At 34.7% G+C, this 13,926-nt stretch overlaps 1 protein-coding gene across 4 annotated transcripts in view; it reads right to left on the bottom strand.

Annotated features, from left to right (window-relative positions):
• LOC145725916 (uncharacterized) overlaps positions 1 to 13,926 on the bottom strand; it is a 276,687-nt gene that overhangs the window by 74,686 nt on the left and 188,075 nt on the right. For all 4 annotated transcript variants that reach the window (XM_081974838.1, XM_081974837.1, XM_081974840.1 and 1 more), the window contains one exon: positions 1,924 to 1,941. In XM_081974838.1, coding sequence (XP_081830964.1) covers positions 1,924 to 1,941 — 18 coding nt within the window. The remainder of the gene's footprint in view (positions 1 to 1,923; positions 1,942 to 13,926) is intronic.

Below are 13,926 nucleotides of genomic sequence, written 5' to 3'. Positions count from 1 at the left end.
TGCCTTATTCTCTACGTGACTGGATATTTTTCAAAAATTTCAGTTTTTTTTTACTTTACTTGTTCAATTTGACAAAATAGCTATCTCTTATAAAATTATCATTTGAAACTTCGTTTACGAAATAATTGAGTTATTACGTTCAAAGACCAAAACCAACCCAACCCAACTTAAAAATTGTCTTGAAAACGGTGAAAATTGACATAAGAAGCTTAAAAAATGTCTTTGTAGCCAGTTTTCATAGTTTCCAGACAAATTGAAAGACTTTAGTTTTGAAAATTGACAGAAAATTTACTTTGAAACTGTGAAAATTGACTTGAGAGGCTTAAAATCTGTCTTTGTAGTCAGTCGTTATAGTTTTCAGAAAAGTTGAAAAACTTTAGTAGTGAAAATTACTTGTAGCCATGAAAACTACTTTATCTAGACTTTTTGACAAATTCACACATTTCAACGTTGAAAATTGACTTGGACACCAGAAAGTGACTCTGAACCAATAAAAAGTCACATCAAAAGCTTAAATTTTGCACTTGAAGTAAGTTTTTATAATTTGAAAATACATTTCAATATTTTAGTCTTAAATACAGGATATTGACATTAGATTCATGAAAATTGTCTTTAAGACTAACTTTTCAGTTTTTTTTACTTTGCTTTTCATTTTCTTAGAACTCTGGACTATTTTTAGGGCTTTAACACTGCTTTCAGCTTGGAAAATGGAGTTTTAGGGTTATCTTCACCAAGTTTTTGACATAGCACACACTATTTTTATTAAATTGACTTCTAGACGCTTCACTATGCTTTAAGACTGAAAAATTTTAAACTATTTTTTATAGTAAAAGTTAAGTTTCAGACTCTTCATTGATGAAAGTAAAAAATTTTGGCATTAAATGCTACAATATTAGTCTTAAACTCTAATTTTTAGAATAAAATTAGTCCGAAAATTCGGACCGTTTCGGATTTCGGATTGTTACCAGTGTTTAATTGAATAAAAAAAAAGTTTGAATTGAATGATCAGTTTTACACTACTCTTAGTCTAAAAAATTGAATGCCAGTAAACATTAGTAAAAAAATCCTGTTACTGACTATTTTTGGTGTATTTGTTCCAAATTTGATCAGAATTGGTCCAACGGTTTGACAGTTGTAGCAAAAAAAACATTTTTAAAATTGAATTTTGGAGGTCTGTGTCTTCCTTAGGAAGCCTTCTTCAGGAAAATGACATAATGCTTGTCAACTTATTTTTTGATGGGCTATCGATTGGTGAATTATTGACATTTAAAACTGAACCACCCTGTATAATAACTCGAATTTCTAGGAACAATCCTGGACAACTTCTTGGGAGCTAGGAGCTACACATAGAAAAAAATAAACTCTACCTTGCAAAAGTACGAATTAAAAAGAGTTTAGTGAGTCGGATCTGTTGTTTCTTTACTATTTTTATATAATATATTTTTGTATATTTATTGTATACTTAATATGTAGATGATGTATTGATCGTTGGTGATATTTGTAATGTAAGAGCAACAATAACATACAACGGTTTTTCTTCAGAAGTTCTACCAAAAAATAATAGTCCTGTTTCTGACTAATCTTAATATAGCAAATTTTCACACCAGGCTTACAATAACACATACATATATTCAGCAGTTGTTGTCCGAAACAAGATTACAATGATTATGAGTTGCGAGATGTAAACCAAATTTAACACCATTTTCGCGCTGGCATGTAAATTTTAATGAAAAGAAATCCTCGGAGGCCGTAAAAATACGAGACGCGACCTTTCCTGTTAAATACCTCTTCTAAGTGCTTTTGAATTAAAAATTAGGCATTTCTAATTTTTTTCGACGTCAATTAAGAAGCTTTCGACACGGGCAGGTACTCGGAAAAAACAATCAGATAAGGCAGGATTTTTGCTTGATGTGGGTCACTCACCTGTCATAGTAGTAGTCCCTGAAACAGAAAGAGAATATTAATTATTATGATAGTTTTTTTAAACATGTTCGAAACGGTAGTAAATATTACTCAAAGAGACTTTGTTGTAAAAAAAGTGCCAAGTTAGTTTGCTAAGATATATTCAGAAGACTAAAACCTCCTCCATTTTCTAAATTTTTACAGGGTATCTACATCACTTTTAAAGCTACAAGGTAAGATTGAAAAATATTATACCGGGTGTAACATTTAACTTGAGACATCTCAATATCTCGAAAAATAAGCACTTTTCGGAAAAATGTTTAGTATCAAAGTTGTATTATTCCGCGGGGGAAATACATTGATGACAAAATTTGTGTTCCTCTGCCCCTCCATGTGGGGGGGAAGGGGGGTAACTTTGATTTTTTAAATGGCACCCCCAATTTTTTATTGCAGATTCAGATTCTGCGACTAAAAACACGTGGAATTTGTTTAAAACATTTTTTTGTATTAACGATAGATGGCGCTATAAACGACAAAATTTAATTTACATTTTTTAATTAAATTTGTTTTTTTTTCGCTCATGGCTTACCGGAATGTTTGGTAAAATCTGCTTAAAAAACCGTCGTTGCTAGGGATACATAGGTGTAATAAATAACAAATAAAAAATAAAAAAATAAAATAAATAAAAAAGTTTTTTTTTTTTGTAAAAAATGTTTTAAACAAATTCCACGTGTTTTTAGCCGCAGAATCTGAATCTGTAATAAAAAATTGGGGGTGCCATTTAAAAAATGAAAGTTACCCCCCTTTCCCCCCACATGGAGGGGCAGAGGAATACAAATTTTGTCATCAATGTATTTCCCCCGCGGAATAATACAACTTTGATACTAAACATTTTTTCGAAAAGTGCTTATTTTTCGAGATGTTGAGATGTCTCAAGTTAAATGTTACACCCGGTATTTAAGGGACACTTATTCGTATGTGAGGTGACTTTTTAAAGATATTGAAATATGTTAAAACCAATTTAGATTTTAGCTAGTATATTTGTTTTTTGTGACACTAACTTATAATGATGTTAGACTATCCAAAAATGAATAATTCTGTTACTACAGTATAGCAAATAAGCTAAAAAAATTTATAATTAATTATGTCTTCCTTCATTCATCAAATTGTTCACTGTCTCTGGACATCCTGTACTATTTGAACATGCAACGGAATTTGAATGACAGATATAGGACTGCTGATATTTCTTAATTCAAGATTGAACACTGTTATAGCCATTTTTCGGATAAATCGATATTAAATAGGATCACAAGAGACAACGCATTTTGAAAATGTTGCTATTGACATATCGATGCGTATAACGATAGTGTGAAAAAGTCGGTTATCGAAAAGAAAATCGGAAAACAGACAACATTGGTAATGGTAATGGTAATAATGGTAGGTGTGGATGGTGACAGATGTACTGCGACCTGATTAGATCTATTGTACCCCATCTTCTTCTGCGATCAGCCATTCATAGCAGCCCCTCAAGATTTAGTTCCTTTAGGAATTTCAGGATCTTGAGTGAGTCTGTTCGAGGTATTTCTTCCACAGCCAGCTGGGGTAATTCCAGTGTGTTTAATCTTATGTGGCGTACAGCATAACACTCCAGCAAGATGTGGTGGGGTGTTTCTGGTTCTTCTCCGCAAAACCAGCAGGTACTGTCTTCTTCTAGGCCTAGCTTCCTTATTAGGTGTTCTCTGAGTCGACAATGGCCCGTTAGAAACCCCGTTAATGCCTTGAGACTAATTTCGCTGAAGTTAATCAGTGTATTCGGTCTTGCTCGGTTAAAATTGCCGAGGAGATCTTTGGCCTACCTCAGTCCTGGAAGTCTTTGCCGTTCTTCTTCAGCTTTATTAAGTAATTCCTGGACATATGCTTTTCCAAGGCCGCAGAATGGTTCTGGCCCTATGAGTGGTGCTGATGCTCCTTTTCGTGCCAGAGTATCTGCTTGTTCGTTACCCTCTAGTGCCCCGGAACCCAGAGGAGGGTTACCTTGTTGTTCCTTCCTAGATCATTGAGCTTTCTTTCTCTCTATTAGATGAGCTCAACGCTTTGATGACTGCTTGGTTATCGGAAAGGATCACAATTTCCTTGTTCCGGTATTTCCTGTCGAGGTTATACTGAATACACCTTTCTATGGCATGAATTTTCTTGAAAAATGCTAGGGAACTGGCCCATGGGTTCGGAGTATTTAGTGCGAGGCCCGTAGACTCCTGCTCCAGTCCCCTCGGGAGTTTTAGATCCGTTCGTATATCATATTATGGTATTTTTTCCTAATGTTTGAATGGATTCTCTTCTCCAATCTCTCTTGGTGCTCAATTCCGTTCGAAATTGTTTTTCGAAACTAAACTTCCTGATGATTTCGTCGGTTGGGGGATTGCCGAGGTGTGCACTGCCAGTAGGCAGTGAGTCCCTCTTGCACTGTGTGCTCTCCTTTTAAATTTAAATGTGCTCCCCAAGCAGTACTTCTCACCATGATGTGGAACGGTGTGAGGTCGAAAATTACCTCTAGTGCTGCAGTGGGGGTCGATCTCATTGCTCCCGTTATGCAAAGACATGCAAGTCCCTGCACCTTCTCTAATGTTTTCCTTGTTGTGGCAACTTCGGTTTTTCTGTGCCACACTACTGCGCCGTATGTGATCATAGGTCTCACTATCATGGTATACATCTATCGCAGTTTTGATGGGTTACAACCCCACGTCTTTCCTGCACACCATCAGTGATGACCTTGCCTTGCTGGCAATCTTTTCTACGTGGCGGTTCCAGATAAGTTTTGAGTCTAGGGTAAGTCCTAAATACTTAACCTCTTGCTGCCATTCTAAGTTTTCGTCGTTGACGCGGATATTTCTCAACTGCTGAAGTCTTGTTCTCCTGGTGAAAGATACCACTGTGATTTTTGATGAGTTGATTGTCAATCCCACTGATAAACACCATCTTCTGGTGGTCTCTAGCTCCCTTTCTACGAGATCACAGAGGGTTTCCTCGAATTTGCCTTTGGCCATAATGATTATGTCGTCAGCATAGCCAAGACAAGTTACTCCGTTCCCGGTAAGAATTCCGAGAAGTTCGTCTACTACCAGACTCCACATTAAGGGTGATAGGACTCCTCCTTGTGGACATCCTCGATTTGTGCTGATCTGAAAGTTGTTCCCGTCCACGTTCTTGTAGTCAGCATTTGGCACATCCACCTGGATGTGGTTCTGTCTGTTCCCTTGAATGGTTGGAAGGAGTTGAGTTGCCCACTTCAGCCTATGAGGAGTGCATAGATTTTTTGCTACTCTCCAGTCTTCTTGCTTGGCTCTGCCTAGTTCTACTAGTGATCTATCGGGAACGTACGGGGTACTGCCATATAGGTATGCGGGAACGTAACATTGCACCTTAATGCCAACATACTATTTTAAGGCGCAAAACTTCCTGATCTAGATATCATTTTGTAGGTTTAGGAAAAAAAAGCAACAATTATAATCAAAGTTGTAAATGAAAATTTTAATAAATTTGTCATGCTAAAGCGTCGTTTAATTAAATCCAAATTAGACAATTTTGGGAATAATTGGTCGAGGAACCTCCCAGACGTAATTCGGCTTTTGTTATTCCTTTCGGTGATACTTGTTGCCTCAAGTAATTTCGACAAAACGAGGGCAAAGCAGCCAGTATAATAGGTTTTTGATGAGATTATCGCTGCGCCGCTTGTACGGCCTTGTTTATCGTGGATATTCTTAATCTTTGACGCCTAAATTGTTTTCACTTAAAGGCCGGCATTAGCGCCCCTGCTCGTTCCTCGTTTATCATCCGAGTGTCTACTTTTAGATAGCGGATTTCGTTATATATCTAGGAAATTGAAAATTAATAGCCTTAAACTCGAAAGGACGAACGCAGTTTCAGTTTTCTATAAACAAAACCTCTCGCATAAATATTTTATGAAAGTATATTTACGTGACCGGTTATTTACCGGCAAGGAAAAGTAAAATTGGAAAAGTAAAATTCAAGTGACAGGAAAATTTACCAATAATGCCAGTAAACTTATGGGTCTAATTGAAATTTTCTTGAAAGATATCATTTTCCTGTCATGGCAGTCATTAATTTGAAAACTCATAATTCTGAATCATTGAAACTCAATTACAATTTTCATGCACCCCCTGTATAGTAGAGGAGCTGACAAACTGTGAAACTTTCAGGAATGAGTTTAGTAATTCTTTACAAACATTTTTGCTCTCTTTCAAAATTTCCATAACTTTTACCGTTTCTGAGTTATTTAGCAAAAACTAGTTTGATGTATGAAATTTGAACACCCTGTAACTCAGTAATTTTTGTGAGAGCAGGGTGATTAACTAATCCAAGAAACGATTTTGAGGTTCTCCTTTCTGGAGAAAAAATCTTAAAAAATGCGTACAGGGTGACAAAAATAGTGAACCACCATACTTTTCTTGCAAACTCTGTACAGTGGAAGCAAAAACGGTCCTGCAATCTTACTGTGTTCAGTTAAAGAGTTGATTAGGAACATTTTTAGTCTCTTGCAATTGTAACATTCACCCTTTTCGAGTTACTGGTTTGGTGCAACAAATATTTAAATCAGTTAAAATTGTAATCTGAAATTTGAACACTATTTAAAAGACAGTCAGGGACAAAATGGTCTGTAAAACCTACTTGGAGTTAAAAAATGGCTGTTTTAAGCACATTTTTGGAATCCTTATTAAATTTCCTATGCAATAACCTGAAAAAACACTACAAAATTTGGTACAGTTAAGGAGAAAAGCGGTGTCAAAATTTGAACTGCCAGAAACACAGTACATTGATAATATTTTTTGAAGGTGGTAAAAAAATAATTATTAAACACGCTGTATAATAACTGGATTATGACATGTTTGTCTGTTTATCCCCATGTTGGTTTGACGCCGTATATTTAATTCAATTTTGAACCAAAACCGAATTAGATAGTTTGAATATGAATCGCCATGCTAAATGTACAGGCGGCATTATTGAAATTAAGTCAATTTGCATAATTAGATATATTCAGTCAGCTGAAACATTAATTATCGGGTGTGTTCATCAAAATCGATTATATATTATTATTGTGATGTCCATTTATCTAATACTCACTTCTGAATGACTGACTTTAGATTGTATAGAAAATATTTAATGAATTTTAATCGGAATTTATCGATTATTCGAACAATATTCGTGCCAACTGGACGATTGAAAGCGGCAAAACAATCAATGGAATCGATCACCTGTCACGGAATATTTACTTATAAATATTGGACGAGCGCTAACCGATTTGATCGCTCGAAATCGGTTATCATTTGTTCAGCAATCGTACGGTTTCCGCATGGAAATTGTCTTATTTTGCCTGCCGAATTGTTTCGAAACCGGTAGATTAATCGGTCATTGTTTGATATTAAAAGAAATAAAAAACAACTTTTAACAGTTGTAACACAAACTATGAGTGTAAGAATATAATATACAGGTGTGGTAAATCCAAAAGCGAACATAGGAAAACCGTGTAACGGACAAAGAAACGTAGGTAATTGCATGCGCGGGAGAAAGACAGAAAACGAAAAAAATATCAAGTAGGCCATATTTTTAGCGCGCTGTTGCCAAACGCCGTAAGTAAGTTTGTCGAGGGTATTGAATACTTACGGCGTTTGGCAACAGCGCGCTAAAAATATGGCCTACTTGATATTTTTTTCGTTTTCTGTCTTTCTCCCGCGCATGCAATTACCTACGTTTCTTTGTCCGTTACACGGTTTTCCTATGGTCGCTTTTGGATTTACCACACCTGTATGTCAAATTTCAATCAAAAATAAATCATAGTTTGTGATATTTTTTTAAATATTTTTCTACGTACTTGTAACTACCGGCCCCATTGATTGTTTCGCTAAATTTATCCTCACATATGAAACTTAGATGGAAACTAAAACAACACTTTTCTATCAATCATCCTCTTTTCTTCTACTCGATTCGTAAACGAAAATCTCTACGAGGGAAAAATTTATTCCCCAGTTTTAGCACGTGAAACAACGTACGTCACCCGACTTTATATGTATCAAACCCTCTTGTTGGATTTATTGTAATCGATCCGACACGTTTCCCAAAAGCAACATCCCCGTTTCGATATAAATTGGGTAACAGACAATTTTATTAAAGGGGGAGAAAGGGAGACGTGCTAATAGAAGAAACGAATACGGCGATTTCTTTACGTAATGATCATCTGCGACACCATGTTACCTCTGATTTTACCAGGGGAAATTTTATACCACGAAATGCAAGTATACAAAGTGATCATTCGGATGATTCGGCTTTAAAGCTGTTAAAAAAAATCAATGACTGTGTCATATAGCTATTACTAAAAAAATTAAGTAATTCATCAAGGTACAGGGAATACCCAAGACCCATTCTTTAAATTTTTTTGAAAAATGAAAAATTTTAAAGTGCTTTTTTTGTACTTATTTCACCTAATTTAAGGTCCCTTGGTATAAATATGTCCTTTGCTGTGTATTGGAATCCTCTTGGAGCAAAATAAAAAATTACCAAAATTCCACTTTTTGCAAAAATGGCATTTTTTCAATTTTTGAATGATTGTAACTTTTTTATTTGAACTCTTATAGATTATAATGAATCCTCTGTATGTCTGAAACAAATGACGACAAGTTCAACTGTTTATTCTGTATAGCCAGTAAAACCAACGAAAAGTGACCAATATGGTTGTGACAATAGAGTTCTATTTCTCTAATAATTATAATGTAAAGATGTATCAAAGATTATACAAATTTGAGCTGTGTCGAGAAAAAAAACAGTCGTTCAAATTCTGGTCCCGAGTTAACGCTATAAAGTCCGGGGATATTTGAAATAAAGCCATTCGCGGTGTCCCAAATTGGAAATCAAATATTCCATTTAGGGTCCCCAATTCAAGGACGGTTCCGTTGGAATCCGAATGGAGGGAATCAAGTAGGATTTTAAGGGGTTGTCGTAATTTGGTAGGGTTTAATTTCCGAAACGCCAAAATACACACGTTTTTCCACAATCTCCTCCAAAAGGCCAGACTAATAAACTGGCTGTATCGTACAAACATGATCGGTTATGTGTGTGTACAAATTTAAATAGCACCAAATAGGACGAACAGGCTATTATCGTTCCATTACAAGCAAATTAATAATCGAACTGTTTGTAACAAATTTGACGTCGCAAATAAAATATTGTGTTTCCTCCATTTAATAAACGGGTGGGATCGGTAAATGCGGCCGTCGTTCATAAATAAAATAACGAAAAGCCATCATCAATTTACCAATTCCATCATTGTTTATGGACTGTTGAATTAACCCGCCGCCACTGCATTAAAACATGAATTAATAAGTCTAGCCCGTAATTTGATGGTTGATATCGTTATTTGAAAATGTCATTTATTCATTATTTGAGTCACATCGATTAAAGATATAAATAATTGGAATGTGGCTCTTTTGTGTAATACTGATTTGTCCCTGTAGATGGATGAATTTATTTAATTTACTTGCCAAATTTCACCTAAATAACATAATAAAATATTGAGAAAAATAAAAAATTTAGGAAATTGGCATTCATCAGCATTGACGCACAACACAGAGTATAATATATCCATTTGCGATCAGAATGAAATTTCTTACAGAAGCATTTTATAGGAATTACAATCTGATCAGAAAATGGCCAACGAGTTCTTTATCGTAATATTGATACGTTACGATTATTGATAAGTAATATTGATTTTGGTTTAATGATGGTTTGTTAGAAACCGATCACTAATCACATAAATTTAGTGGCAATGACTTGCTGTGCTTTTGTTGTAAGTCCAATAATTGCAAAAATTTGCTAAATCAAATTTAAACGGTAGTGAAAGCTGAAGTTGTACACTATACGTCAAGTGACGTTGAGAATGCAATTCTGAGCTTGCAACACTGTAAAGGCCAGTTGACATCTGTCACAAACAGTCACGTGACCATAAAAATAAGTTAGATACGTTGGAAATGAGAAAAAAAAGATAATCCAGTTGAGCAGATAAAATACAGGGTGACCTGTGTAAAATAAGCAAAACGCATGTTAAAAAATAGATATAAGCGATTGGCATATGTCAATTTTGACATTACGTTTTGACGATTCGAAAAAAAATGCAACTTTGTTATTTTAAAGTAGATAGTTTTGATAGATTTGCCATAATAATTTCATTAGTTAAGTTTAATTAACTCAATTTAAATATATTATGTAAAATTAAATAAAAATTAATGTGGTTTATACTTTTCAAGATATGCTAAATTAAATGACATAGATGTGTTTTTGACTTTGACGTATTTTAGACATATTTTAACCTAAATAGACATGGAGTAAGACTGATAAACAGGGAATGAGAAAAAAACAAATAGTTTCACATTTTATCACAACGAAAAGTGACGAACAAATTAGTCCGAATTTCACCCAAAGTTGAACTTTTAAGTTAAAATTAATTTTGGTTTAGTGTAAATTTGATTTTAATGCAAATTTAGTTTAATTATTAATTTGTAGGTATAAACAGGGCCTTACAAAAACAATTTATACTACTTGAAAAATCAAAAAAAGTCGAACTTAAGGCTTGAAAAAGTGTAGGTCTCCCGTTGAAATTGACCTTACCTATCTTGATTGGAAGTAAAAAAATTGGCACTATTTGCTTTGACCCAACCTGTCTGTCCAACAATACTTACGATAAGAATGCGGACATATAATATATATGTACGATGATGGGATTTTCTGAGCGGCTTTAAACGTTTCGACGTTATAAATGACTCTTCAGATAGGGGCGAAAACACGTCCTCGTAGGGCGTTTGCGAAAGGCCAACGATAATAATCCTAAATTGTAGTACATTTTGTGGTTAAGGCAATTTGATTGTTAAATTCGGTATTTGTTGTGTTAAGCCTCCGGTACGCAAATGCGTTCAGAATAAATTACACCTTTTGATATCTGACCAGCAAGTTTAATTTTGGGGAAGACCGCAGACGGAATTATAGATTTGTCGTGCAATTACAAAAGACCAGCTTTCCACTAATTGTGGCTCGTTCTTTAATCTCGTCCGGAGAAGTCACGTTTCTGAGAGACTGGATCGCCTTCCGGTTTAATCACTACTCCGGAAAGTGCCTTTTCGGATTTAGGAGATAAAAGCGGACGAATTTACTTAGGTAATCTTTTTCTGGGGCGTCAGACAACAACGTAAACCAAACTGATTTTCCAATCCGCAACTCGTCTTATTGTTATAAGATCTTCCTTTTAAATCGCGCTTTGTCTCTAGTAAATTTACACGATGGCAGCTTGCCTGGGTCCTATTCTAGAAAAAGAATTAACGTTATAAGAAAAGACTTAAACAAATTTACAATAATGGATTTGTGCAGAAAGTCAAGAGTTGATGGATATGAAAATTAGTGGAAGTTTTTGAGAAAAGTGAGAAATGTGACTGGAGCAACTAAAGTGATTGTTAATTAATGAAATTTGTTTATTTTAATCCTGCATGAACAATTCTATCAAATGGTGGTGATATTGTTTGGCTTCTACAGGGCTTCAAACTTGACTAATGAAAAATTAGCCATTTTTACACTTGAAGAGAACAGTTTTCAAAACACCTAACAGGTTTGTCAATGTTATTGTGTCACTTGTAAACTCTTGATATTACAGTATAAGTGGTTATGGTTAGTTACTTTCAGAATACATTCTGTACACGGTGTTCAAATACGAGTGGCTCTTTTTTACTAAACGTTTGATCGCAGAGCTGAGGGTAAAAAATTGTTATAAGAAGTGGCCCAAAGAATCACTAAAAAGTTAAATACAATGGCTTATAGCCATATTAATACAAAACTTCAAATAGGTATAATGGCCCTTTGAAACCTATCCTCACAGATATAAGAGCAATCTTAAATATCGTAATGTTGATGGTTGAATCTCAGTCTTAAATGCGTTTCTTGTCGGCTGTTTCGGCAAAGTGATCACGTCCGGTTTCGAGCACACTTCTGGGAAGTTGGTCGAACTTATACCCTAATTCCCCTTACCTAATCACATAAACCGAATTGCCTGGTTTAAACACAAAGGGGGTGCTAATAGCTATTGACACTTCCGTTCCAGTTTCGCCAATCTTTCGGCTCGATCCTACTTTAAATCTAACTTTTAGATCACAAGGATTAAAGTTTTAGTTGAAAGGTAATCCAATTAATCGCCATTTTCGGGAAATATACATCAGGGTTGTGAACCATCAACTTCTTGATCGTGGCTTCGTAGTTTATTAATTCTTTATTAAAAAATGGTTAATGCAGATTCTTAGTTCTTAAGAATTATGACAAGTTAACTAAATGATATTTGAATGATGTTTTTTTTGCCATTGAAAAAACTGTTTGTAAATTTACCTTTTTCAAATCCAAATTTAATAACCAATTAATCAAACTCAAACTGTACCGTATTATTTACTGGTAAGGTAAAGTAAAATTGGAAAAGTAAAAACAGTGTGACAGAAAATTTAATTAATTTTACCAGTAAATTAAAATGTATGGTCTAATTAAAATTTGCTTAATAGATGTCATTTTCCTGTCAGGACTGTCAATAATTTGAAAAGTCATAATTCTGAATCTCTCTCTTATTTAGCCAAAACTGGTTTGATGCAACAAATTTTCAAATCAGTTGAAATTGTGGTTTGAAATTTGAGCACCCTGGTTATTTTTGGGAGTTCAACGAGGTTCAACCACTCAAATTAACCGACTTAAACTCCTTTTTTCAGTGGTGTTGAGCAAAAAATTCTATGTAGAAAATTGTGTACAGGGTGACCAACAACAGTCAATCATCATAATTTTCGTGCACACCCTGTATATTGGAAGCAAAAACGGTAACGTAAACTTACGGTGCTGAGTTAAGGAGTTGAACAAGAATATTTTTAGTCTCTTGCAATTTTTTCGTAATTTTCACCGTTCTTGAGTTATTTAGGAAAAACTGATTTGGTGTAACAAATATTTCAATCAGCAATCAAACAAAAATAAACTTTATTTTCTCAACTTCCAACACTATCAATTAGTGTTAATTTAATTTGTTTCATAACTTTTTCCAATTTTCAATTACATGTTAAGTTTCTTTAATAATCCTTATTTATACACTGAAAGGAAAACACGCAGTGCCGTGCAACATCGATTATGACAATTTACAGACCATAAAACGTACATAGATCTGCATAATGCCGCCTCTAACACATTTTCCTGAATTAACCGGTTTGCCTGCGGGGAAATGCAAATTAGTCGTTTTGCTTCTATTCTGATCGTCGTTTCGAGGTAGTGAAATTCTATTTGCCTCAAAAAATGCAATTGAAAAGATTTTAAACGATCGTCGAGCACTTTGAAGTGTCTTTTGTTCGTCCAACTGCGAGTTGCGTCAAAGAGTGCTGGAATATTTGCCTTTCACTTATTCACATTGAATTGTGCGTATGGATAATCACCTTAAATTGTTGTTACCGTGATATTTCCAGTAAAGAGAACATCTTCAGCACACGTAAATTACTTTAACTTTCTTCAGGACGTTATTACCCTTTTACAACCTGGAATTGCGGATATATTTTCGTGTTAATGTCGTTTCCGGTCGAGGCGTTTCATTTCACTTTCCGCCAGAAATGCAATTGAAAATTACTTTGATATATGGTCGTTTTATAACGCTAGATTAATACAAGGTGTCTCAATTTTAATTGATCAAATCGTCCACAAACGGTATGACAAATACAAATTGCACACCTTGACAATGACAAAATTTCTAGTTCTAATAATTTTCAATCAATTTTTGTTCGAAAACGTGCTTTTTACTGTCTTTTATAACTTTTTTGAGATTATTTATAGACTTAAATTAAAATAGAGCCGATTAACACTTGATGCTTTTTCCAGAGTAGATGAATAGTAGATGATCATCTCCACAGAAGATCTTGCTCAGGAGCAAACCACTGATCCACAGCTTCCTCACATCTTGAGTTC

Source organism: Ips typographus, linkage group LG3 (genome assembly GCF_016097725.1).
Source record: "Ips typographus isolate SLU linkage group LG3, UJ_Ityp_2.0, whole genome shotgun sequence".
Classification (NCBI taxonomy): Eukaryota; Metazoa; Arthropoda; class Insecta; order Coleoptera; family Curculionidae; genus Ips; species Ips typographus.
Note: the sequence above shows the minus strand (reverse complement) of the source record. Positions and strands in the feature narration are given on the sequence as shown.